The following is a 26,099-nucleotide window of genomic DNA, read 5'->3' on the forward strand; positions in this document are numbered from 1 at the left end:
TCCGAAGATTGTCAAGTGTAATTCAGTGAGGGAAGTGACTTCTGGAGCTGAGTGTTCTGCATTGCTAATGCTGTGTACCTCTCTTTACTCTGACCTTGCCGGCAGCCAAACCTAGCAAGAGCTCTTCTCTTTCCTTCTACTCCTTCAGCCTTCATTCTGAGTCTTCCCCACTTAAAATGATAATAGATCTCACTCCCCTGTTGAGGACTGGGTTTTGAATCTATTGAAGGCAGCTACAGCTGGAAATTTAACCTCTAAAGGAGTCTTGATTCCCATGGGGTTGGCAAATCTGCGCGTCACTAACAGGTATCATAGACCAGTATGTGTGCAGTAATAAGGCTGTAGCTCCTGAGGGAGTTTTTCTTCTTTAAGGTGTCTGAGAAAAGAATAATCCCTTTAATGTGTCTACCTTCTCCCGACAGAACGGTTGTCCCAATCCAGTGTCGGGGGAGGTTTCGATATGATCCCAAGAGCGAGATTAAGACTCAAATGAGGTCAAATGCCGTATACCCAAACCAGGTTTTTATTATTAAAAAAGTGAAGAGGGCTAGCAATAGGACAGAGTGGAAGGAGAAGACAGAAATAAAGCAAGAATGCGGGATAGGGCTGCAAGAATAGTCACCACCATGGATCCAGCGGCGTCCTGTTGGTCCTCAGCCTTCAGTTCTTCAGTGGTGGGTGCACACGGATCTGGCCTCGATGGTGGATGCACACTGAGCAAAATTTTCTGAGTGGTGTAAGCCAGGCAGGAATGAGGCCAGAATTAAGCAGTGACTCGTTGATGCCATGACTGAAGGAGCATTGTATTAGCCTACTAGTTCTCAAAAAGGTGGTATCTGCCACCAAGTACTAGTCACATTACTGAACCATTGGAGGAAATCATCTGTTTATAGTGGCGGTATATATGGTGATACAGAAACTGTCCAGGAAGAGTGTAGTAGTTGTATGCTTTGTGGGAGGTTCTTCTCAAACTCACTGACTTGATGTCTGCAAAGTTACAACTTTGCAATATAGTAATTTTATCAAAGTTATCAAGGTATTATCACAGCTTTCAGACTCAGAACCATAGGAGAACTCATGAAGAAAAAACTAGTTTGGATCTTAACCTTTCTCCATACAGACAGCTCTTCCTATTGGAAACGTCTCTCTTCTTTTCCTGGGGAAGGGCAACCCTCACTTAGACTTCCACTGCACTGGAGTGAGATGAGGTCTGTTAGCAAGGGCAGTGAAGGCAGTAGAGGATAACACTTCCTCTTTCTGAAAGTCTGACCCAAGTCAAAGAAACAGCTACTGTTGACATGAGTAGGATCAGGACTTCTGTCTTAAGTGCCTTAAGGCTTCACATAAAAGATAACGATATAAAACATTGGAATAACTGTCTTGGTATTATATATGAGTTTATTACTTACTTCCTCATAAATCTACTGAAAAGCATTAAGATTCTGAGCAAGACGAATGAAATTTATTTGCCGTCCAAGACATCAATATTTGTTCACATTTCTAAAGATTTTACATTAGAGATTTTGACAGGGTAATTGTGGCAATCTGCACTCTCAATGGCTATCCTCTGCGCAGGAGCACAGGAGAGGGTTAACTTTCAAACGTGTCAATAAAATCCATTTCACAAGTCTTATGGCCTAAATAATATCAGTGGGCAATGAACTGGAATTCACATTCATTTGGAACTTTAATAGATTAAACTCTAACAGAAAGTTGGCAGATAAAAAAAGTTGAGATTGAAAAATGGCTCCTAACATTCAGGATTCATTTTACTGCATTCCTCCAAAGAACACTTATCCAAGGAAAGCATTAGTTGGGAAAGCATTACTGTTTGGGGTTTGTCAGCCTGAGCTTTTTTGTTAAAACCTATTATTCTCCTACACAAACTGACATCCAGAATGGTATGCCAGCTCATCACCCACAGTCCATCATACTTTAAGGAGATAAGCATTCAGCCAGGATTTAATGAAGTCACAGAAAAGCTAACCAGTGGTTTCAACACTTTACAGTGTTTTGCCAACAAGAACTCTTAAGAAGATTTATCAGTCTTTACCCTCTAAACATTAATAAATCATACAAAAAAAAAAGACAACAGCAGCATTCGGTGTGCTTTGTCACATAACCATACACAACCTTCACAGCTGATGAAGGCATTTGGCCCCGTGTTTTACCATACCCAAAGTCTCCACCTAACTCTTGAAAGCATAAACTGCGATGAGCGTTACTGTTTGAATGGTTCTCAACAGCTACCATGCACAAAAAGACAACTTGCTCTGTGTAGATACTCACATCTTAGCATAACAGGATCTTCTCCCAACTTCCATTTGTAAATGAGGAAAAGGGAGTCTGGGAATCTCAGTTTAGATGAACATATCTTTTCCTATGTTTTGGGTAGGATTATTCAAGAACCAAAGGTTATGAAACTTGCCTATTTTAAATAGCACAACTTCTTCAGGCTACTTTGAAAAAGTATTCCTTACACTTTACTCATGTTTAGGTAGAATACTACTTCAATGTTTCTCTTGGAATGCCCAAATATGCCAATTCTCCAAAAAAACACAGTATGTTGATCTCCCCACTGAGCTTCGATGTCAGCTGCTTCTAGCGTGGATGTAGAATGTCTTTTCTAAACAAAATTAACCCTGTGCTACAGCACTACCAATAGACTGAAACAACATTCTGAAAAAACATTTGGTTTGCTACAAGTAAATGAATGGTTGTTTCTCAGTCGCTAGTGAACCCAGGGACAATTCATTTATTCCATCATTGTATTTCAAATATTGAGTAAACTGGAAGATATCCCAGAAAAGGTTTAATATTCATGTCATCACAGTAGTGGTTGCTGAGAACATGTAAGTCTGAAATTTGGCTGTGATGCCAGATGTTCCTTCTACTGTTTCCCTCAGTGTCTGGAAACATTTAGCACTTCAGAAAGATCACAGACAGGGGATGTACCTGCAGTATGATTTCAAACACAATTCTGATTCTGGTAGTGGTTCCCAAACAGAAAAAAAGGAAGTATGATGCAAGAACCAGAAACATCTCTAGACCTAGAAAAATCTCTTAAAGTTACCTTCTATAGAAACATGTGGTCAGACAATCACTCATCCATATTTGGACTGAGAGGAAAAGTTCTTCCAGAGAGACATCAGGGAAAGACTCAGTGCCCTGATGCAAATCTGTCTACATTCCACTTTCATATCCTACTTTTTCTAGGTTCCCTCCTAAGTGATTGTAGAAAAAGAAATTGCTGCAACTCCCAAGGGAGCAGAGACTGAAATGACTTCTGACCTCTCTACACAGGAAAAGTAAAAAGGCGAAATGCACTTGGTTGCCCAAACTGAAGCTCAAAAATCTTCAGCCTGTATCAGAGTGGTTTTGTCTCTAATCAGAGCATTATTTCTTAATATTTTCTGCAATTCTGAAGACTTCAGCATGAAATCAGCAAATCCACTGATATCCACTATCTACTAGTGAATAACACACACTTCTACCTCCCACCCGAACATCTACAGTGGTCTTTCAGTCTCAGTAAAAGAAAAAAAAAAAAAAGAACATCCATACAAGTTCCTCTTTTACAGGCTTCACAACCGTGTCTGTGAATGAAGAAAAACACATAATTAAGCCCAAATTGCTTCAAACAAGCACACTAATTCACAGGAAATAGTGATATTATTTTATAATACAATGTTAGGTAAATTATCACAGATAAACTGGGAATAAGAAGATTTAAAACACCCCCAAACTATTCCAAACAAAATCTTTTATAGTTCTTTTTTAGCAGTGCATTTGGTTTGCAGGCAATGATTGTGTCATTCTTCTGGAGCTGGGAATGAGTTGGATACTTCTTTACTATAGTCAAAAGCAACACATAAAATGTAAATCATATTTGTTGTCCTGAAGTCTCTTCAAGATCCTTTTTCCCAACCTTTTATGGCTAGTGAGATGGGTTATCAACTACAGCATCCTGCTCTGTCTTGATAAAGAAATGCCCTAGACAATGTGATGCTACTGCATCAGCAGGGACAAAGGTTCAATGTGCAGTTATTCATGTTATTTTAAGCAGTCCCAGAAAGTATAAGACAGCACACTTACCAAAAGGAAAAATAATTTTTAAAATTGCTAAGAGTTGCAGCAAACTTCAACAAAACTTTGCACACCTCTAAATTTAATGTTTAAATGAGAACAGCAGTGGCGTGCACTTGCAATATAAGAGAAACCTGGTTTAGTAAAGATTTATTATGCTAATAACACTAGAGCCTACCTACTGTCCTGCACATTTTGAAAAAGGACACTGCATATGTATATTTAAATTGCCAGAATGAACAGTGGGTCACAAACAAAACCTAAAATTTGGACTGCATCAACCAAATTGATAGTGCATCTATTATTTCTACCCTTTCTTGTAGATTTTTGAATAGTCAGTTCTGCTGCCAAAGCATTTCTAGAAGGTGAATACAAAGGATATCAAGTACTATAATCACTGAATGAAATATGACTGATGCATTAATGCTCACTCAAATCTATAGATCTAAAGAAAAAACAGTAAAATTAAATGCATGATTTAGAAGTAAGCTTAAATACTGAACTGATCCTAAATTCACTGAGGAAAGCAAACCTCACAAATCACTACCAAGCGCATTAGCAATCTCCCTCCCAGACAAAAGGTCAACTTCAGATGCCTTGTTAATATGTATCTGGGTTTTACAATGTTCTGATGAGAGTGATGCTCTGTGACAAAGGTACACAGGCCTAGTAAAAAGAGGTGGTCAAGGAAAATGACAACCAAGGCGAGTTCAAAGTTAGATGATAGCTTTGCAGTCTTCAGGGTCTTAACCTCACTGTTCTTCCCCTGTTGCTAAATAGAAAAAGAAGGTTTGAGAAAGCTAGTGGGAAAGACTTGAGGTAGAACACAGATAACACTGAGACTAAATAAAGCAGATTAACTAGCTGCCACAAAATTCACTTGCCTCTTGTTCTTGCAGTAAACTGGCCAAGGAAACAGAAGAGAAAATAACCTTGTGTCTGGGCTGCTATTCAGCCCTCCTCACCTTCTCAATTTTAGGTACCTAGTATGTATATCTAAATTTCTGTGGAGAGCCAGAAGACAACTCAGATCTCTGTCCATTGACTAAGAGGAAAACACTGGCACCAACCCAAGAAACTAAGAAACGCCAGCTAGATATCCCAAGTGAGATATAACTGAGGGACCCGCTAAACTACAGAAAAATGGGAAGTACAACTTTAAACCGTGTCAGTGTGACATTTAGTGAACATTTGCTATACCTCATTCACCCTCTTATGCTTTCTCTTCTCTTTCAGGAAGCAGAGGCAAAGCAGATTCAAAAAAAAAAAAAAAAAAAAAAAAAAAAGGGAGACCGTGACTGTGGCTTTTGCCAAACAGTTGCTATTAATATCACGGTTATTCATATTACAGCCACACCAAGGACAATGTACAGAAAAACTGGAAGAACTAGTCTACTTCCATAATATGTTGATAATCCCAGAGATTAAAACTGGTTGTAATTCCTCTTTGCTTGATATAATCTTGTTTCCTAAAAAGTATGGATTGTACAGTAATGCTTTACGTACTTGGGCACATTCCTCTCCCTCTCTCTCTGCCCATGTCTTTGCCAGGTCACTCTCCATTCCCTCTGTAACCTTTAAACAGTTATCCAACTTAAAAAAAAAAAAAAACAAAACAAACACAAGAACAGTCTACAAGATACAAACTTCCTCTGATGATGAAAACCAGGCAGGTAAGTAGAGTGAACAAAAGCAGACTGTTCTGTGAGATATTCAGAGTGTTCAACAGGCTCAAAGTTCTTGGTCAGACTACTATTCCTGGAAGAAGCTTCTTCTGATGGTCTAAAGCCCTTCCTGCAATTTAAATATGTCTTTTGATATTACATAACAGCCTAGCATGCATTTGTCAAAATGCTTACATAGCTCAACTAAACTGACACATGAACTATGTCACACTTGAGCCAACTCATTTGGTAATGACCAAATGTTGTGACTTCTTGAGGACATTTTGCTGATATTAATCACTTTCTCTAGAAACCTCATCAAAAATCACATTCCAGATCAGTAATTACTTCACATCTTTTTAGCAGTGAAAAGGTCTAAGCCTGAATGACCACAGAGGCTCCTTCAAATGTTGCATCTGTCACAGAGAACATGATTTTCCACATCTTACGAAATTAATACCAATTCCATCATTCACCTCATTATCATCTGGAAACAAGAGAAGCGACATTTACTTAATCTGGGATAGGGAAAAAATAACCGAAAATTAGAGAGAAATCATTACAATACTTCTGTGATATAGGCCTACCTAGAAAATTCTTCTCCTGACTTCTAAAGTTCTTCAACTTGTAGATTTAAAGATTGAGAGAGTATATCACACTGCTGCTTTGTAAGGGTTTGTTTGCAGTCATGCTCTGCTCGAGGAGTAAGGGACTTAGTATTTGTCCTCCTAGGAACAGAAGCTGTAATTCTCATTCCCTTTATCTTGGATTAGCTGTCAAGACAGTAAGTGGAGTGTTCAAACATTTAGTGTTTTCAGTGGTTTTAAATCAAGATGAAACATAGGCCAAGATGTGCTGCATGACTGCATGCCTCAGTTGCTCAGTGCTCAGCTTCTCTCCCAGTCCTGGGTGGGTAAAAGTGGAGGTTGGGATGTATTTTACAGGGAAGATCGGTGACCCCTTAAAGCCGGAGTCCATTTAAAATGTCAATTTGGGCATCCAAAATCAAAAGATTATAGAAGTCTCTTTCTTTTGGAATGCTCTGGGACAGATATTACACTTATAGCACTTTTGCTTTGTAGCTCAACGGACTTCAAAGCAGTTTTACCCCCCTTAATCCTGTATCACACATGAGTTGTGTTATTTTGTTGAACCATATCTTTTCATAGGCTAAATAATTTACTTAAAATTCTTTGTAAAAATGTCAAGATTATTACAGTGCAGAATAAGCATAGCCCCAGATTAATTTTATGTCACTATGACATCATGTAACAAATGCATGCTCTTTCTTAGGCCATGCATGTAGCCCAGTAGCACAGTCAAGATGCACTCTGAGCCTCTCCATTTCTTTCACTTCAGAGTATCTGGGGCCTCTGCAAAGACTTGCAAATCAGTCCCTCTTTCTCTGTTCCTCCTCAAATGAAACACTTTTCAAGAGTTATGTTCTAAACTTACTAGCCAGTCTAACCCAACTATTGATTATTCTTATCTTATTATACCTCACAAACACCAAGCTAACACTATGGACTATTCAAAGTTAGAAGCTAATGCAAAGTGCTTGTTGCAGGTCACATCACAAAGGTTGAAAGACAACTGCATGTTCAGACGTAAGCAAAAACTTAGTTACCTGCTGAACAACTCATATTGCCAAAAACAACAATCCCAAGGAGCCAGACCCTAGGCTCTGAAAATAAGCAGCACGGGTTTGAAGTTAGAAGCAGCTGGGATTTTTCAAAAGAAATTCCAACAGAATATTAATCATACTTTATAGCACTGAATTACTTCAGTGCTAATGCAGCTTACACTGAATCAACATTCATTCTTGTGGTAACACCTTATCCAGGACATACAAGTTAATGTTAAACTTTATTTCAGTGAAAGCAGGAGCAGCCCTTTCTGAATAAAGAATTTTATGAAGGTCTGAACCAAATTAATTCAAAATAACTGAAAGAATATTGATAACAAGGGCCTCTACACTAGGCTCCTAGTCATAAAGCTTCTAACAATGGAAGATGATAGTAAAACACTTCTAAAAATTATAGGTTGTCCCTGCTATTTCTGAGGCCAATGGAATTTTCCAGAATGAAAAACCTATGAATTTTTTTTTCCTTCTGCTCCAATGTGATTCATTGTGAATGAAACAGAAGTCAGGCTGCTGTATGTCACCCACCCTTGTCTCCTCAGTGTATTAGGTAAAGAACTGTTAACTTGAGAGGAAAAAAAAAAAAAAAAGGTGTTAACAGGCACCATACTCATTCCATTTTTATGTGCTAAGTTTTTGGCTGGTGTAAGTATGTGCAACTGAATCAAAGTTAACAAGAGCTTCATCCATTTAGGTAAGTGAACCTTTGGTATCAGAAATAAACAAGATGAAAACCCCAATCAATACTCCAAAGATCTAATATGGAACTCTTCAGCTAATAGGGATATATAACAGCGGAACATCGTTGCTCTATCTTATGTATTAACATGTTTATGGCAGAGGAAACAAACTAAAATAATTTCAGAAAATCCTCAAATCATTCTTACAATTTGTCATGCTCAGATAATATAATTAAAATCATACATCGCTCCTTTGGCTCACCCCAACAAGATGCAGTTCACACCAAATCCAGCAAAGTACCTGGTCACTCACTCACAGTATGTAAAGCATAAGAATGATCCCTCTATCTGGTATCAATAAGAACTATTTTCTTCTGACTCAAACTTGGTGTCTCCAACCAGGTACATAAAGTAATGGAGGTTTGGGCACCTTAACTTTTGAACAACTCTGATCTTCACCTAGGAATAAACGCCACTCATGATCCCAAACTCAAACAAAAGACATGTGCATGAGTCTTACACAGACAACATTCTAAATAACGTAACACAAAAATACATTAAAGAAGCTTAGAAGTAGTGATGCTATAGAAAGTAGTTAACAAAACCAGAAAGGATCACAGAGAAAGCCGTCTTTGACAGAAGCCCATCAATCATTTTAGAACTTACATGGTATGTTGTGTGGGAAGCTATCCAACCAATTACCCATTAAAAAACCAAAATTCACTATGCTGTTTTCAAAATGTAAATGCACATACTATTTTTAGTAACACATTGATGTAATGCTAAAATCTAACAAAACAGCCTACCTGTGCAAAAGAGCAGAGATAATGAGTAGAGCAGAAAAGTTAGTTATTTTCTGACTTACATGAATTTAAAGTTCAATTTTAATACTTGATAATATGGGTGAGCACAAGACTATGTAAACCATTTAGATGAAAAAAACAGCAATGTAACATCCATATTCTCAAACTACTGATGTCCCTTCAAGCACTGACTGAATACAGTGATGGATGCACACTTCATCAGCCAAGTAACGAATAAATACTAGCATAGTGCCGACACATTACAGAAGAGTTAAAATGTTCACTGGCTGAGTTCCTCATTATTATAATCATGGTGACAAAGTAATCAAAACTTAAAATTCAAAGGCTGGAAACATAACTAGATTTGGGTAAATTAAAAAGAGGAGATCCACTTTTAAAAAGCAATCATCATTTGAAATAACCACTGGTCCAAGATTATTTTACCAGTATGGGTATTTACCTGTTTGTACCAGTATTTCTGTCTGTCTTAAGCAACCCTGGAGTAACAGAAAATGGAAGATTATAACCCAGTGATTTGATCCAAAGGCCGCCACAGCCAGTGAGAAGATCCTGATGCCAGCAACCCTAGATAACATCCATCTTTCACAAAACCTTAATCTTCACCCTAGTAGTGGATTCATGCTAAGATCTAGCTATGAAAAGAATACTATGCCCTGCAGTGACTCCCAGAGAAACAATCTTTTTAAACACTTCTCACTGTGTAGCTCAAGGCAGTGAAAATCCAAGTGTTCCTTTTATGGGATTAAGAACCTGCACTTTTCTGTCACAGGTCTTACTTATGCTAACCTCATGCATTCGCCCCTGCTTCCTGGGTTCATTCCCAGGACCATTTCTCTTGTTGAAGCACTAACAAAACAAGCTATTAATCATATTTTTTTTTCTATTGCCTTATGCTTCCCTTTCTGCTTGGGGTGCTCTAAAGCATCCTCCTGACAATATTTTCCAAAGCTCCTTCTTTCAACTGTCCTCTGGGAAACATCATGGTAACCAGATATATAGTACAATGCTATCAAAGGCTTCTATATAGCAAATCTTGTGATGATAGAACTCCCCTAATGGGATTTGCATCCCAGCTCAATAGAAAAAAGCACTGTAATAACCTCCCATTTTTTTTTCTTGTGCTGTAATCATCTGGTATGCATTTCACTAGTACTTCAAAGTAATTCTCTATTGTTCTGTTACTCTGAACTTAGCTCAGCGGGGCTTAGCTTTTCAAAGCATCACAGAGGGGGATCTTAATTACTCATTTTATTTCATTTTTCAAACAAAATCTCAAATCTACTAAACAAACAACAATTCTTTTTAGATCTCAGAATTTCCTGTTGCTGGATTTTCAGAGAATTAAAATCAACAAAAAGAAGTGCAGCCTAGTATGTCTCAAATTTTATCTAAAGACCTCATTCTATCACAGCTACTACTACAGGGAGAGAACTGTGCAAAAGGCAGCCTGGAAGACCAGTTCTGTTCTCACCTTTATCAACAACAATCTAAAAATGTGCAAAAATCAATGAGACCTACTTTTCAAAATGTCCACGCACCTAGGCTACCTCTCAAGAGCCCTGATTCCGAAGCAGAAAGGCACTAACAATATACCTGTCATAAATGGGAGAATTTGGTCATACCTCTGGAGTTTTAAGCTTAGTTTATGAAGATAAATGTAAACCTCCAGTTCACCATTGAAAATCTGGTAAAAATCAAGCTTATACACTGAGTCATGGGAAAAGCTTGGTCTAGAAAATCTCTTCCCAAAATCCCTGCTAGGGCAAACTCCTGCATGTCCTAAGAGACAGATACTACTTTGCTTCAAGCTTAAATCATGGTACTAGACAGCACTAATCAAGGCCAGATTTTCTTGTTCCTAAACTATAGATTCCCTACCCTCAAGAACACCTGAAATAACTTCTCTCAGACTCCTGTAGTTGAAGGACATTAACTCATTGCATGCAGTCCAACAACAAGCACTGCTCTGTAAGAAAATGTTTAAATCTAAATTGAGTTGCACAGAACAGCAAATTTAAGTTACTAAATACAAACTAGAAATTATATTCCTGTTTTGGTGCAAATGGGGAAAAACGAACTTCATTGTTGACTTGTCAGGAGTCTAATATTCCTCAGGGGAGAGCAGAGTAGTTTAGCTGAGGCCAGCGGTAAGAGTTACTGCTAGTCTGGATGCCTGCTGGAAAGTGCAATAAAGCATACAAGTCCATGCGACATCCCAATCACCATTTTTATGAACATTTTCCTATTTATTAATAGTACCTGCTCTAAATTCACTCAAGTTTTATGCCAGCTGCCAATTCTAGGTCTAGTACAAATTTGAGATATACTACAAGTAAGTTCAGCTAGAAATGAAAATAAAAGGTGAGAAAAAAGCACACCATATGCTAACAAGGCAAGTTCATTGCTGACAGGTGAGAGGGCAAGTGAATGGCTATACGTACCAGTAATTCCAGAAGAACAGGTGAGTTCAACCACTAAGACAATGGAGGAAAAGTTTATCAAGCATGGAGAAGAAAAAATGGCACCAGGGAAAGTTAGGTTATTTCCCTTCTGTTAATAAACTACCATGCCTTTTTCTCTGCTCTGAGACATTCAAACTGTTCCAACGAATCTGTTACCTTCCCCTCAGTGTATTCACCTGAGCTTTGCATCACCACTTGTATTTATTTTTATACACAGCTCTTGGACCACAACAGAAGACAAAATATCAAAATATCAATCACCCAAAGCATATGGAACATAAAATGCATGGGAGCATGTAGCCTTCAAAGACAGATGACTCAGAAATTCATGATACAAATTAGCACCTTTCCATACTTGATTACTCAGGAAGAGGAGATCTTTTGTAATTGGCAGTCACCTTCAGCTGCTAACAATCCATTCATTAGCAGCATTTTCACCGAACAGTAGGCTGAGCTTGACAGGGAAGTTGCCTCACATCCAGGACACTATTTAAAATCCAATAGCCACTTTGACTGTTGTAAAATGGATATTGATAGAGATGAAAACTTGCAAAAATTCAATTTAAGGATAGGCATTTGCAACAGATGTGCTGTAAGAAAATACTGTTTACATGAAGACAGTCTAACACAGTATAGATTTGAGTTATTACACTGCTACTGTAGAAGTAATGCTTCTTTCTATCTCAGTAGATAGATTCCCCCCCAAAATATAGAGCTGAAATCTCTAGGGTGAGCAACGTTCCTCCTTCTGGTGTTCCTTCATGTTCATGATCTACAAAGTCTCATGAAATGCCTATATATTATGCATATAGAAAAGTGGCTGGTAGGGCAGTATAATAAGGAGACATAGCTAGATGTCAAATTCCTTCACTGAAAAAAACAGTCCATGAAAGAGACTCTTTAGGGAAGTACTCCTGAAGGACAGACCTTTTTGCAGCCTGGTCTCAAAGATGTCTCCTTCCCATCTGCTTGTCCAACATTAAATACACATACCACAAGTCAGGATTCAGTCAGCCCGTTCCAAAAGGATATTGGTAGTTTATTCTAGTACATCAGCCAAGGACATTTTGTAGCATGAATGGCTAATATTTAAAGTAATTCAACATGTTCCATTTGATTAAAAGCTTTCATGGAAAGCCTTTACTTGCAGAAAAAGATCACAATTCTGTTGAGGAAGACACAGTGGCTGATGTATCACAACCACTGTAAGAACCTGTGGATATGTTTTCTTACCATAAAGCACAAGTGTAATAGTCTTTCTCTTCAGCCAAGCAGAACTATATTAACCAATATTTTTAATTCTGCAACTGCATTTATCAGTTAAACCCATGGATATACGAACACCCAACCAGAGGTTAAATGGAACCTACGAAAAGATCTGTTGTAAATATGTCATTCTCCACAAACAAATCCAAAAATGCTATTTATCAACAAACGTCCCATTCCCAGCACAGATGGGAACTTCATCAGATTGCTGTTGAATGTTGCCATTTTACTTTGATTCTTGAAGTAATAATCATCTCATTTTTCAGAGTATAACTTCATGCTCTTTACACCTGTGGTTAACATTTAAGAATGGGAAGTACTCTACCATGCACAGCCATTCAGCATACTACCATCAAGCAAGGACATGAAGACAATTCTGGATCATTTGAGTAGTAAAGCTTGTAAGGGCAATGTTTTCGGAAACAAGAAACAATTTTCAGATCCTGAACTTGAGACAATATTACAGAGGTGATTTCTTAGGACTGCAATAATTCTGCCCCTCTCCTGGTACTTCACTAGGGAGACATCAAAAAACCAGAAGCACTTGTGATCACTAGATCTTGCTGAAATTCTTGGCATAAATAAGTCAATTGAATTTGTGATTAAAGAGATTTTAAAGAGCTGAATCAGAATCTCAAGAACTTTTACTTACTCTCCAGAAAGCCCCTTCTGTTTTCAGCTACTAAAACCCAGGCCTCTGTACTTTCGAAACTTAATGTAGGGACAGCTTCCAACTTCCAAGTCACAGTCATTTCTGTTAAAGATATATTTACATCTGAAACCACTTGCCAAGTAGCCCTAGAGACTAATGTAAACTAGATTTTTTTTTCCCCTACCAATTATTTTTGTTAAACAGGATTCAAACCAGGAGCTAAAAACATCGCTGAAATATAAGCAAGAATTTAGGATGTGTGACAGGGCTATTAAGATAAGGCCCCACTGAATCCAGTCCTTCTTAGAGGAACCTACTGGACACAAAAATGTGCAGCTCTGAGAAAAGCAGGACCTGTCACTTCTACGTTTCCCACCATTAGAATAAGGACTGCAACAGAAGCCATACAACTTCCACTGGTAAAAATGGTTGCATTAAGAGCTACAGTCAAAGCACTTTTGATGGATTTGATTGATGTTCCTAGCATTGTGCTCACTCATCGTCTATTCTCAACCTTCTGCATCCACTTCATCTTCTCACATTCAGTCTCCTTTTATCAGCTTCGCTTTCTGTGAGACCTTTTTCCCTTATCCCCCTTTACTGACCTTTTCTCTTGCCATTTGTTTTTTCCCCTCCCCACTATATCCAACCCAATAAACCCTTCGGTGAACTACCAGTGTTTTCTGTCATATTAATCTTCGTTCTGCTTTTGCAAACTATCCCTTCTCCAGCATTTCATTCATCCCACCTTTAGGACAGCACTAATGCAGTATGACTGTACCTAATGCACAGAGAACATGTTCTAGAGTGGTTTTCTACATCAATAGATATAAGAGACTAAAATCATGGTAGTCTTTAGCTTATACTACCTCACTATTGTCACTATCCAGATTGTACGGAGTGGTAAAAGCTGGAGCCTGGAAGTGAAGAAATCAGATTTCAGTGTCCTTCACAAAGCACAGGGAAGGAACTTCATGCAAACTTGTACAGATTGAAATAGTACTTTCTAAAGTATGTCAGTAAAAATAGATTTCATACAAGTCTGTAATAAGACAAAGGCTAATTAGCTGCAACGACTTTTTCCTGAGGTCGAGAGGAGTTACACCTGGGATGATTTTAGCCTAGAATAGCCACACTTATTGATGTGATTTATTTTATTTTTTACACTCAGGACATAGCACATCACACCTTCATTTTTATGAGATGCTAAAGTTAACAGGGCTAATGAAACAAGTTATTTTGACAGGACAGAACTTGAAAATAACATATGTCTCAGCATTCTGTACTCAGTATAACACCCACGACTGCTATAACTTCTCTAAGTTGGTCAATTTTTTATTTTTTTTCTCTGCAATTTTTCTTTTCCCTTTTCCCCCAGTCTGTGTAGCTGGCAGTACTCTGTGGATCACCAGGCCCACTGTTTCCTTCTCATCACTCCTTTATGAGATTTCAAGCATATACAGCTGGTCATCAAGCACTGTTTCTAAGGATGCTTCGTTCTTTCAGAACTTCTTCCAATTCACATACCAACCCCCCCAGATTCTCTTAGTCCTAGAACAGTCTCTCTGCTGAGACTCCTTCAGAAGCAGGATCCAGGAAGCACAAGATTGCTGACACCTACAGTAGTCCACTAGGACTGTCAGTAAGGCATTGCCAAAACCTTGTCCTGGATACACTGAGATTTACTGAAGCTGAGATGTTTCGAAGAAAAACATTTCAGGTCCACTATACCACCACCTTCCTCCATCATTTTACTTAGAAAATATCCACCTATTTCTGGAAGTTACCTTCTAGCAAAAGTCTTATTAGCTAACAGGACTTCTGCTCCTAACTTCACAGACTCTGAAAAATTATTCACAGTATTAGCAATTACTTTCAACACTTTCAACACAGTTATGCTCAGAGGACAGGCACCCACTGAGGTAGTCTCAATCAAGACGGTCTGTGGTCTACTCAATTTTATTCAGCTTCTTATGCCAAGCCTTCACTGAAGCACTACAGTTAAGGGCCCATTAGTGTTACAGTAAGAACTCCACACCCCAAGGGTCACCCCACACAGGTTTGATTGAAAGAAGACAACTAAAAATTCCAAAGGATAGACGCAAAAAGTCTGATTAACAGAACACAGCATAAAAGCAAGACATGCAAGGTACTACAAGATGCTAAATACTGTCATTCAGTAACTGTGAACATCTGCTTTGCTGTCTCTTTTTTAACCACAACCCTCAAAACACAGGAAAGGGAGGACAAAAAAATAAGATCAAAATACTTACCCTTCTTTCCTTCTTTATTTAATACAGAATATGTCTTTCAGTGTACCCTTTTAAATAAAAAAAAATATGTAGTATATCACATCTAGAAAATACATTTGACAGCCCTTTCACTGAGCACTTCTTGATGCCATTTCTTGCTGATATTGCAAGTGAAAGAGAGCTCATTTGGGGTACAGTACTCGTTCAGATGCTTTGAACCATCCTGTGCAAGTCTGTCCCTTCTTTTCTCACTCCTCTGCCTATATAGGCACCTAATTTAGGTTTACTGGAATTAAGTGCTATGAATACATCCTGCCCGCTTCATCCCTTACACCAATTACTTTTAACTGTAGAGGTACCCCCTGCCAGCCCTTATGCCTCTGGTGAAATCAAATAGCTCTATCTGCCCCAGTCAGTTAAGAGGAATCTCTCTGCAAGGTTCCCAGCCTAGTAACAAGTTAGAGACAGTTCCCGCGGTTTGTCAGAAAGCTTCTGAAGGACTACATTTGTGCACTGAAGGAATTAATAGCTCCAAGCTTGTAAAGATTTACGTATCTCCACAAAATGTCAGTAAATCTGCAGCTATCATACCAGAGATGATGATTAGCACCGTGCATATTAAACAAAGCGGTAGTGAAATACGATTTGCATATTTCTGACACGCACGCAAATTCCCACAGCTTCCACAATGTAGTATCTACATGGTTCATTTTATTTAGATTAAAATTAATACATTTCACTGATGACCTTTAAAGGAATACTTGCTTCCAGACTCTTAAATGCACCATTGATCTATTACACTTTGTCTTCAAAACAATGATCATTCCTAAGATGCCTCTGAAAAGCTACAGTCTTACACAGATCAGTCCATAAAGTTCCCAGTGACGTAAGCAATGCAGAGATGCAAAATTTGCATAATCAGCTCATTTGCTGCATTCGGCAACAAGGGACATATTCTGATGATTCCTACCCTCACCAGAAGGTTGCTCTAGTTAAGAGAAAATTACCACATTGTAATTCAACAGACACGAAGTACATTAGCTGGGCAGCAGACAAGTAAATACATAAATGAAGATGTAAGTAAGTTATTATTACCTTTGCTCCACAGACAATGAAAATGACCTTTGTCGAAAGGCTGGTTCAGAATCAGAAGGCAAAACTTCAGGTTTCCTGTAAGATAAATGTTGATTCTTACTACCAAGAATATAGATTTTTTTCACCCTTTTTTAATTTTGCTTTTGCCATATTAATTTTATTCCAACCACCTCAGAGCAACTCCACTAATTCCCCTGCTTCTTAGTTTCATCATTTTCAGATAGAGAAGCTGCCAGAACTTCATTAGACACCTTTTACTTGGTAGGGTTTTGCTAAACATTTAATTTATAAGTGACTTTTACCCACTGAAGGCCATCCTCAGCAGGACCCCACATTTATACAGCACTTTCATTTAATCTCCCACTTGCTGCTGCTGCCTGGATGTAGCATTTACTGATATGAGCTTCGCCCTGGTCTCTATTAACAGAGAAGGCTGTAGCTGACTCCGTACGAAGCGGTCCCTAATCTAGGTCCAACATTCCACTCTTCTGGTGGATGAAGAACTCTTGCTGCCATCAGTGGCTTCTGTGCCTACATCTTCTCCAATTGTGGTAGCTCCAATTGTGGTAGATCCACTCCAGCAGATATTTTACAAATACAGAATGAAAGGCCATGCCCAAGGAGCTTAAAATCAAAGCTAGCAAAAGCAAAGCAAACTTCAGCCTGTGTTATCTAGGTGATACTGCAGACTAAAAATCTCAGTGGATTTAACAGCAACCTGAACTGATTCAACTTGATTGGGCTCCTAAAGCCTCCTGCCCTAGCAATATGTCCGTTGTGAAGGCCGATAATAAACCTACAACTCTAAAAGCCTTAAAATAAAAGAATTGAATATATGACACACTTTGGTTTCAAAGAGTAAATACATAAATCTTATGACGGTTGCCTGTGGTGGGATTTGCATTATTTCACTTCCTAATTATCTTGCCAATCATATAGGAATACAAGTTTCCTCAGGAGCTTGAAATCCTTAGGCAATCAGGTTAATGAAGTATTATTTGGTCATGTGAAGCCACTGTAATTGAAAAAAGAAAACCTCTGTCACTAGAAAATTTTTTGGAGTTTTGAGCAGATCCAGTATAGCAGAAGGCTACAGGTAAAGCTGTGGCTTAAGCCATATGATGTTACCAGTGAAAATACAGGTGGTGAAAGCCCTGAAGGTGCAGGAACACCTTGGGGTTGGGACAATCTTCAAAATAACGAGTGAAATGCATGGTTAGGAGACTAGGACACCACTATTCTGCATCTTGCCTTTCAAGTGATTTAGGGTTTCTCCACTGATCCATTCTAACCTTCAATTCCCTAAAAGAGAAATAACAGTATTGTTCTGAAGACCTAGATATTTTTATGCCATTAATAAGTCTACATGTTTATCACAGCTTCTGTGTGCTGCCTTCAAATACCTTCCATCATGTCTTCCACTGGAATCTTTTCTGACATGGTCCACACTTCTATTTAATTCATGTATATATAGGAGAACAAATTTACTTAGGAAATAGATTTACTCAGAAAATAATGGAGATGCCAGAGGACCAAGTAAACAAAAGAAAGCGAGAAACACCTTTCTCTTTGCACTATCTGAACAGTTTTGCCTTGTCCTTGAACTTTAAGCGAAAGGTAGAAAACAATGCATTCAAACTAAATTCCAATTTCTAGCTGCCTCACAAACCAGGACCTCAGCAGCAGATCTCCTAATGATGGTTAAGTGAGAAAGGCTGCCAACTCCTTATATTAAACATAATCATTTAGTGGTGCCCTCCACTGAAGAGAGCCAGCAAACATCTTTTACTGGTATGATAATACAAATAGACACGGGTGCTGTAAACCTCCTCCTGCTGGTGAATCACAAAAGGCATTTCTGTGCTGTTTTAAACCCTTAAGCCGTATCAACATATGAAAACACACTAGAGATTTTTAGCTTTTTTTTTTTTTTTTTTCCACATCAGAAGGACTCTTATTATATATTCAGATATGTTTTTGAAACCAAGGCTTGGCTGTGGTTGTCCACACTGAGACTTCAGAGGCTGATCTTCAGAGATGACACTTCAAGAGGTTCCAGTGAGGCCTGTAAGAGCTGCTGGCTCTTACTTGCTCAGTTGCAAAGAAGCAGAGAAGTGGATGCCCCCAGCACACACACGCAGGAGATTTTTGTGGTTTGGGTTGGTTCGTTGTGTTTTGGTGTGGTTTTTTTTTAAGCACAGTTATGTGTTGAAAAAGTGGAGAAATCGAAATTATTGTTTCTCCTGCTTTTAGAAAAGTGAACATTTCAGTCATTTCAAACCACTGCAATTAATGCATGATCAAATGCTATGATTAATGCTATCAAAATGAGCCTAAATGTCAATATTTTAATGGTGCTCGCTGAGTTAATATAAAGCTGCACAAAGGGCTCAGTCCTTGGTAGATGTAAAACAGTAATAAAATTGGGCTGCAATAATTTATAACCATTGCCCTAAAAACTATTAAGAAATTGGAACTTCTGATGGGAAAGACCACGTCAATGGACAGCATATGCAACATCCATCACTCTGAAAAAAAACTGATGAGACCTGACAGTGCCACTGCTCTGAGCACTCTACTGGCTATTTGTTTGAAAACAAATCTACTTCAAGGCCATTTATCTTTAAAAGCCCTTAACAAATTAGGAAGCATCTATCTCCTGGCCTGTCTGCCCATCCATTTTTCATAAAGATAATTAGCACTCTGACCCAACCATTAACAAAATTGTGCTCTATTTGGACTAACGGGAGAGAGAATTCTGTAAGCAAGAAATCATCAGCAAAAATAACCTGTCCCCTGATATGGATATCTCCACTGAAGAAGCTTTTGCTGGTCTTTTGTTAGAAGCAGAACAAGTTGGTCTCTTGCATAGCTTCTTCCATTTTTAGCATAATTTCCTCTTTCATTATGTACTTTTCTTGAAGCTTTTGCAGACTGAGCAAACTCAGCCATCTGCAGCACAAGCAGAAAAAATTCCTCCATACAAAACCTCCAGTTTATATTTGATGTTTACATCAACACAGAGAACAAATGGACCCAAGTCCCACAATGTAAGTCCTCTTGTGGAGGCTTTACTGCTTGGCTAATTCCTAACTTCTCAGGACAGGACAGAAGCATGACTATAGGAAATTTTTACTTGCATTTAGGGAACCAAATTTGTTCATCTCCAGCCTTACCCACATGTTTTCCTATTTGCTGCTGCTAAACATTGCAGTCTTACAGGCATAACTTACAGATGTACGTATTAACAGGTGTATGACCAAATCAACAGCCAGTCATATGCAAAATTATATTATAAAAAATATTTTAGCTGACTTGGGAAATTTCTAGTCTTTGGATAAAGATGGTTCATTTTAATCCTGCCAGAAACCTAGAGAACCATTTCTTTACTTTCCTAGGTTGCAATAAACAATCCTTACAAGTCCCACTGGGATCATCAGTGAATAACCTCATCCTTTCTGAAACCTTTTTTCTTTCTCTGCCTTCCAACTTTTACTTAGCTGCACTTCTTTGATGAAACTTTTCTCATGGTTGCTTAGAAAGGACTTTGATTAAAGGTGTCGTGAACATCTTTGACAGCCCATGCAATGCCTCTTTACCCCATTTTAACTCACTCAGAAGAATTCCAATATATTTTAGAGCACACATTTGCTATTCTAAAAGCCTTCTTGCCTTCTCCCTGTCATTTTATAAGCATCTAGCTATTCTATAAATATTTATGTCATTATGCATTTTTTATTGATTTCCCCTTGTCACGTGCCAGTCTTCAGGCTGTATGTCTGTCACAAAGCATATACAAAAGGCATATATATTTTTAAAGATAACTTTTTCTCTGGTAGAAAATAAAATAAAATATGCCCCTTCTTTGTTCCCTTTCAGTATCAGAATAGTATCACTAGAAGTTACTCCACATACTGTGAGGTTGGTGGCTCCCGAATTTTCCAAGGGGGAACAAGCTTTCATTGCTTCAAATAAGAGGGCCTTTGGGAAAGATCACTGCTATTCCCAGTCTTTGTGAAATGATGGAAGTGGTAACACACAACGGGGAAATACGCTGTGCTAAGATACCAGCATGCCTCAAAGTGCTAACAAAGTATGACTCCAAAGTCAGAGCTTCAACCACACAAAGGGGATTCCGCTATCAATTCATGTTTTGGTTTGTTGTTTGTACTTGTGTTTTACTGCTTGCCTGCAGAGAGTCCATTCCTTTCCTTTACAATGATCTATCACACATCTTCCACAAAGAGGCAGGTTTAGTACAGAGGAAGAAGGAGGAAAGAGACGGGTAGTACAGGGGCACAGGGATTTTATCACTAGTAAAGTATTTCATTAATTTAATCTAGAAAGTTGAAAGTTGGAAGATGGTTATAAATTTTCAGAAAATTTATGTACTGGTAGAAATACCTCCAGATAACCAAGATACTAATCAAGATCCTTTGAAAAGATACTACAGAGATTTGGGTTACACATATTCTTCATCACATAGCTGAGAGTCCAAATATACAATGGGCTTCTGAGAGAGACAAACTCTGAATCATCCCTCTGAAAATTTCCTACTGCTCATCTCTCAGGGTTTGGTTTCCAGTACCATCATTCAGGAAATTTCTGCCCCACACATTCATTTTTCAAATGAACAGTCACTGCCTACTTAAATGTCAGAGTATGTGGGAAGGGATAAGGCATTTTTTCACAATTCCAAAACAGTGGCACTGATAAAAGACAGCAGAGCAACAGGCTGAGGCAGCTTGTCTCCTGTGTCATGCTAAGCATTACTAAGTCAAACAAAAGCTAGAATGGGAAATTCTGCTATTGGTGAAGCAGATATCAATAACACGGGATAATTAATAAGTGGGCTTATAAAGGTATGAATTATGACATCACAGAAAAAAAAAAATTCATTGTAATGAATTGGATTGGACAACAATTACAGAAAAAAGTTTTTAATACTGATATTCCTTAAATTATTTAAGGAATTTAAGCTATTTAAATACTACTTTAATAAAGTAGCCCACATTCTTGTTTGCATGAAGGTTCATGTAGGAAAATGCCACTGACTACACTTAAAGTATTCTGTTTTTACATGAGTGTAAGAGAAAGGACCCTAAAATGGTATATTTTGCTGCCTCCAATGGCAGAAAATTATTGTAACGTTGAATACACAGAAAGGAAAAGTATTCCAAGTGCTCACTATAACCTCAAAAAGCTTCTTGGCAAAACTTTTTTCATTTTGCTGTATTAACTGTAGCACCACAGTTAGCTTTATTTGACATTCGTCAGTATTTTTAGTGCAGTCTTAATGGGCTATTTGTTCCACCTATCACTTGGAAAAAAAAAAAATCCAAAACACTGAATCAGAGTTTCCACTAAACAAATAGCAATATATTGCCTTTTTTATCTAACCTTGTCATTATGAAAAAGTAAATACATACTCAGCACGTGGACAGATGTTACCTAAACACAGAGAATATGGGATTTTAAAACTAAAATAGAGGAGTTTGTGGGATCAGCACCAAATCAACATCACTTTCTGTCAGGTAAGTACCTGTCCCCAAGCGTTAAGTCCAAAACTGATGTTCTGGGAAGAACTACTTGCCAGCTTATTGAAATGGACCATTTCATTCAGGGCTTGTTTCAAGAGCTACCATCCCAAACACACTCACCTGGAACAGCCTCCCCATCAGAAATATGTAAATGTTTGATTATATAAAAACTAAAGAGTCCATCAGACTAAGGAGCATCCCCTGTTTCCTGAAAGGATTTCTTTATTGTGGTTCTCTGGTTTTTGTTTTTTAGACATAGAAACAACAACACCTGTAGTTTCCTACCTGATATGCATACGCATTTCCTAACAGGCAATTTACTTGCTGATGTAGCAATTATTCTTGAAAGTTGACTTCTGTGTCACAAGACAAAATTCTGATTTTATCAATTAATGTCCTTGGCAACTCATTGACTGAGCACTATCTCTGTCTACCTTAGCAAGCAGCATGGCACAATAAAATCAGGTCTATAGGGCAAAATTGTTGATGCTGAAGTTATGACACTGACACTATACATGTTTTGGGGAAAAAAGGGAGGGAGGGAGGCTACTTCAGGCTAGGTCTAGTCTGGTCCTGCAGACTAAATACCCATTAGCAGCAGGCGAGCATTATGTGCACTCCTGGAGCACATAATCATCCAAAAGGATGTTTATGTGTTTATTTAGTTTCATCCAAAAGGAAATTAGCTTACATGTTCCAAAACCACTCTGCAATGTAAAGCAAAGCACAGTAAATAGGCAGGATCAGGAGACTCGCTTCAAAAGCATATTCTTGATCCAAAATAAAATGCTAATATAAACATACCAAAAATGAAAGTGAAATGTAAATTTACCAAACTAAGACAATGCCACTCGATCAGCTTAATTTAAATAAGCAACAGATTCTTCTCTACTCACCAAAGTTTGGCTGTAACTTTAGATTCTTATACTTCAGAGGCAATCTGACACTTGTATCTGTCATGTAGGGAAGGTGGTGGGGAGCGTTAACGCAAAACTTGAGCTTATCTGCACTACAAAGTCCCAGAAACGCACTTAACATCAAATCCCAAGATACTACTTTTTAAGGTTACCTTTCAAAATAAAACCCCACTTTCTACTGAACAAGAAGTGGACCTTATACAAAACCACTCCTCATTCTGTTGCTCTCTTTCCTGAACGAAGTTTTCCCCCAGCAGTGCTTCCCTTCACCAGGAAATCCAGTGCTCTGCTATGATACTGGGGAATCTAAAAAGAATAATTTCAAACTTATGCAGCCCAAATCAATACTCTGAAATGTAAATGCTACACATTTTTAAAGTTTCACAATTCCTGCAGAACTGCTACTTTGAAAATGGAAAAATTTCTTTCAAGTTCATAAAATCCACTCCCTACGTCTGTGCTCTTGCTAACAAGGTAGTTGTCAGCTTTAATTCAGAGAAACAGTTAAGTTCAGACTATTGTATTAATTATAGAAACTACTTATAAAACATTGTGTAGCTGCATTTTACCATACTGAATCCCAAGCCTCCAAACAAGACATTTAATTTTCCTCCTAAGAGTGACAACTCCAATAATAAACCGGCACAAATTATGCAAAAGGATCACAGACCTTACAAACATGTTCTCAAACTTATTGAATGAATAAATCAAATATGCATACCCAGCTGCTTTTCGCGCAAAGGCAGCGTTATCCCTGTCAATGCATTTTAGTGTTAATTTTTTCATGTAAATTCTATTGATTTTTAAATATTTTACAGCTCTTAATTCTCCAGACAAATTCCAGGAAGAGTAGTAGGAAGAAAAGGGGATTTGTGTGAACACTCTTATTGAAAAGCTGCAATGTGGTACTCTCAGGAGAGCCCTCTACAAGAATTTATGTGGATGAATTCAAAACAACTAATTTTTCACAGTAAGTCACACAGCCATACACACGGGATAACCCACCTACATTATTGACCACTGCTGCTCCTAGAACGATGCTACACCTTCCAATGAAAACTTGTCAATTAATTCTGGTGCTCCTCTGGAGACTGCAAGGGGTGTGTTTTTCATCTCAGTATGTGATGGGACACACATAGGATACACTCCTACAGTCTGTAGCTGTATTTCTGAGTGCTTGGGACTCCTACTCTTTATGTGTCAACACCTCAGTCTGGTCAAGGAGAATAAGATTACACAGCTCCCAATAGTGAATCTTCAGTTTTAGGTAACTTGTCCAGCATCACAAAGAAACTTCATGGCAGATTGCAACTCTCCAGGGCAACATTCAACTGAACTGAATCTTGAGAACTGTCTGTTTAAATATAAATCATAACAATCACACTTCTTACTATATACCTGGAAATGATGCTTATGCCCCATTACCAACTCTCATTTGAAAATAAACCCACTGGAGTAAACAATCACTTCAGGGAGGTAGTAAGGTACATAAACTCTAACAGTCTCAGAGAGACACACTGACACATGCACCATTTGCTACTGCAAAGCCTTTGGCTTGGTTTACCTCATACCCTTGCTGCTTGTCTCCAGAAATGTTGCTGGGCCATCCATCCAGCATTCTGCTCTTTGAACAAAATAAGACTTTCATTTCAAGCCAAGCACAACAAAGTTCAGAATTAGCTAGAAGCATCAGGGTTTTGGGGTTTTTTTAGCTGTGATGTTATCACCTAATTGTTATACTCTTCCAGTTTTCAAGACTGCTGGTTGGACTCAAATTGCACAATGATCCAAAAAAGAAAGAGATTTCTGATACAGGCACAGACAAGTAAGGGTCTAGGAGATTAGTTGCATATATTTCATCCTGTGGCATGTAAGAAATACCTAGTTGAGGTGGAATAGAAGAGATGAATAGGGAGTAAAATAGCAGGAGGCGGGACAGTATTTTGCAGAATGGGAAGTCTATTCCCCAAGGTTGCAGTATCTGACATGACCCCTCATATTTCAGATAAACTTCAAAAGTGCATGAATTTCACTGCAACTACCTTCAAAAAAACCAACCCAAATACACTAAATGCTTTGCTTCATTATTCAGAGGAAAATGATCTTCTGAGACAATACGCATCTTAAACTTTCTAAGTTCGATACCACTTGGAACCTCCTCAAAGACAAGAATTAGACATACAGGCTTGCTATAAAACACTGATAGTGTTATGGTAAATTTGACTTTCCTGTTTAAAATTTCTAGGCACAGACATTAGGATTGGAGCTTAAATCTACATCAAAGAGAAAATGAAAGCAGATGCAGAGAGAATCTATGAAATTTCCATTTTATCTTCAGGCTGAAAAATAAACAGAAATTACTATAAAACATTAACTTCTAGTTTTAAACCTTTTTTCCTCAAAAAGATATTTTAATATCTTCACTTTACAGAAACTTTAGGAACCATCAACTGACCGCTTCAGTGCACCAAAAACTACTATTACTATACAAATGAGTTTCAACCTTAAAAGAAAACCCAAGACAGTTGCTGATTTTCTAGCTGTTTAATAGCCAGGTTTAATAAAATGTCCTCTTTGCATTTTAAGAATGGAACATCACATTGCCCAAACGCACCATGCTAACAATACTTCTTATGTGGGATGTCTCTATTTCTAGGCATACAACTCAGCATAAAAACTCTGCAGCTGACTTGAGAACTTCAGCCACTATGATCAACTCAATCTGCATGCAGCAAGAGTAAGGTGACTTCAAGGAATCACAAGGCAGAGCTGGCAGAGGTCAGTAGTCTCTTTACACAAATTGGTATAAAGCACACTACCCCTGGAAAACATTCAGCTCTGCAAACACAGAATCATCTTGGTTGGAAAAGACCTTGAAGATCATCCAGTCCAACCATTAACCTCACACTGACCGTTCCCAACTCCACCAGATCCCTCAGCGCTGGGTCAACCCGACTCTTCAACCCCTCCAGGGATGGGGACTCCACCCCTGCCCTGGGCAGCCCATTCCAACGCCCAA

The 26,099-nt window shown here is 38.2% G+C and overlaps 1 protein-coding gene across 1 annotated transcript in view; it reads right to left on the reverse strand.

The window, feature by feature from the left end:
* The window catches only part of TPK1 (thiamin pyrophosphokinase 1), a 258,586-nt gene extending 241,647 nt beyond the window's left edge, over nt 1–16,939 (reverse strand). Inside the window, exons 1-2 of the mRNA XM_026843811.1 lie at nt 16,930–16,939; nt 16,624–16,698 (exon numbers count right to left, since the gene is read on the reverse strand). Coding sequence (XP_026699612.1) covers nt 16,624–16,698; nt 16,930–16,939 — 85 coding nt within the window. The remainder of the gene's footprint in view (nt 1–16,623; nt 16,699–16,929) is intronic.
* Between the last annotated feature and the right edge of the window lie 9,160 nt (nt 16,940–26,099).

The sequence above is a fragment of the Athene cunicularia genome, assembly GCF_003259725.1.
Source record: "Athene cunicularia isolate RWA chromosome 2 unlocalized genomic scaffold, athCun1 chr2_part2, whole genome shotgun sequence".
Lineage (NCBI taxonomy): Eukaryota > Metazoa > Chordata > Aves > Strigiformes > Strigidae > Athene > Athene cunicularia.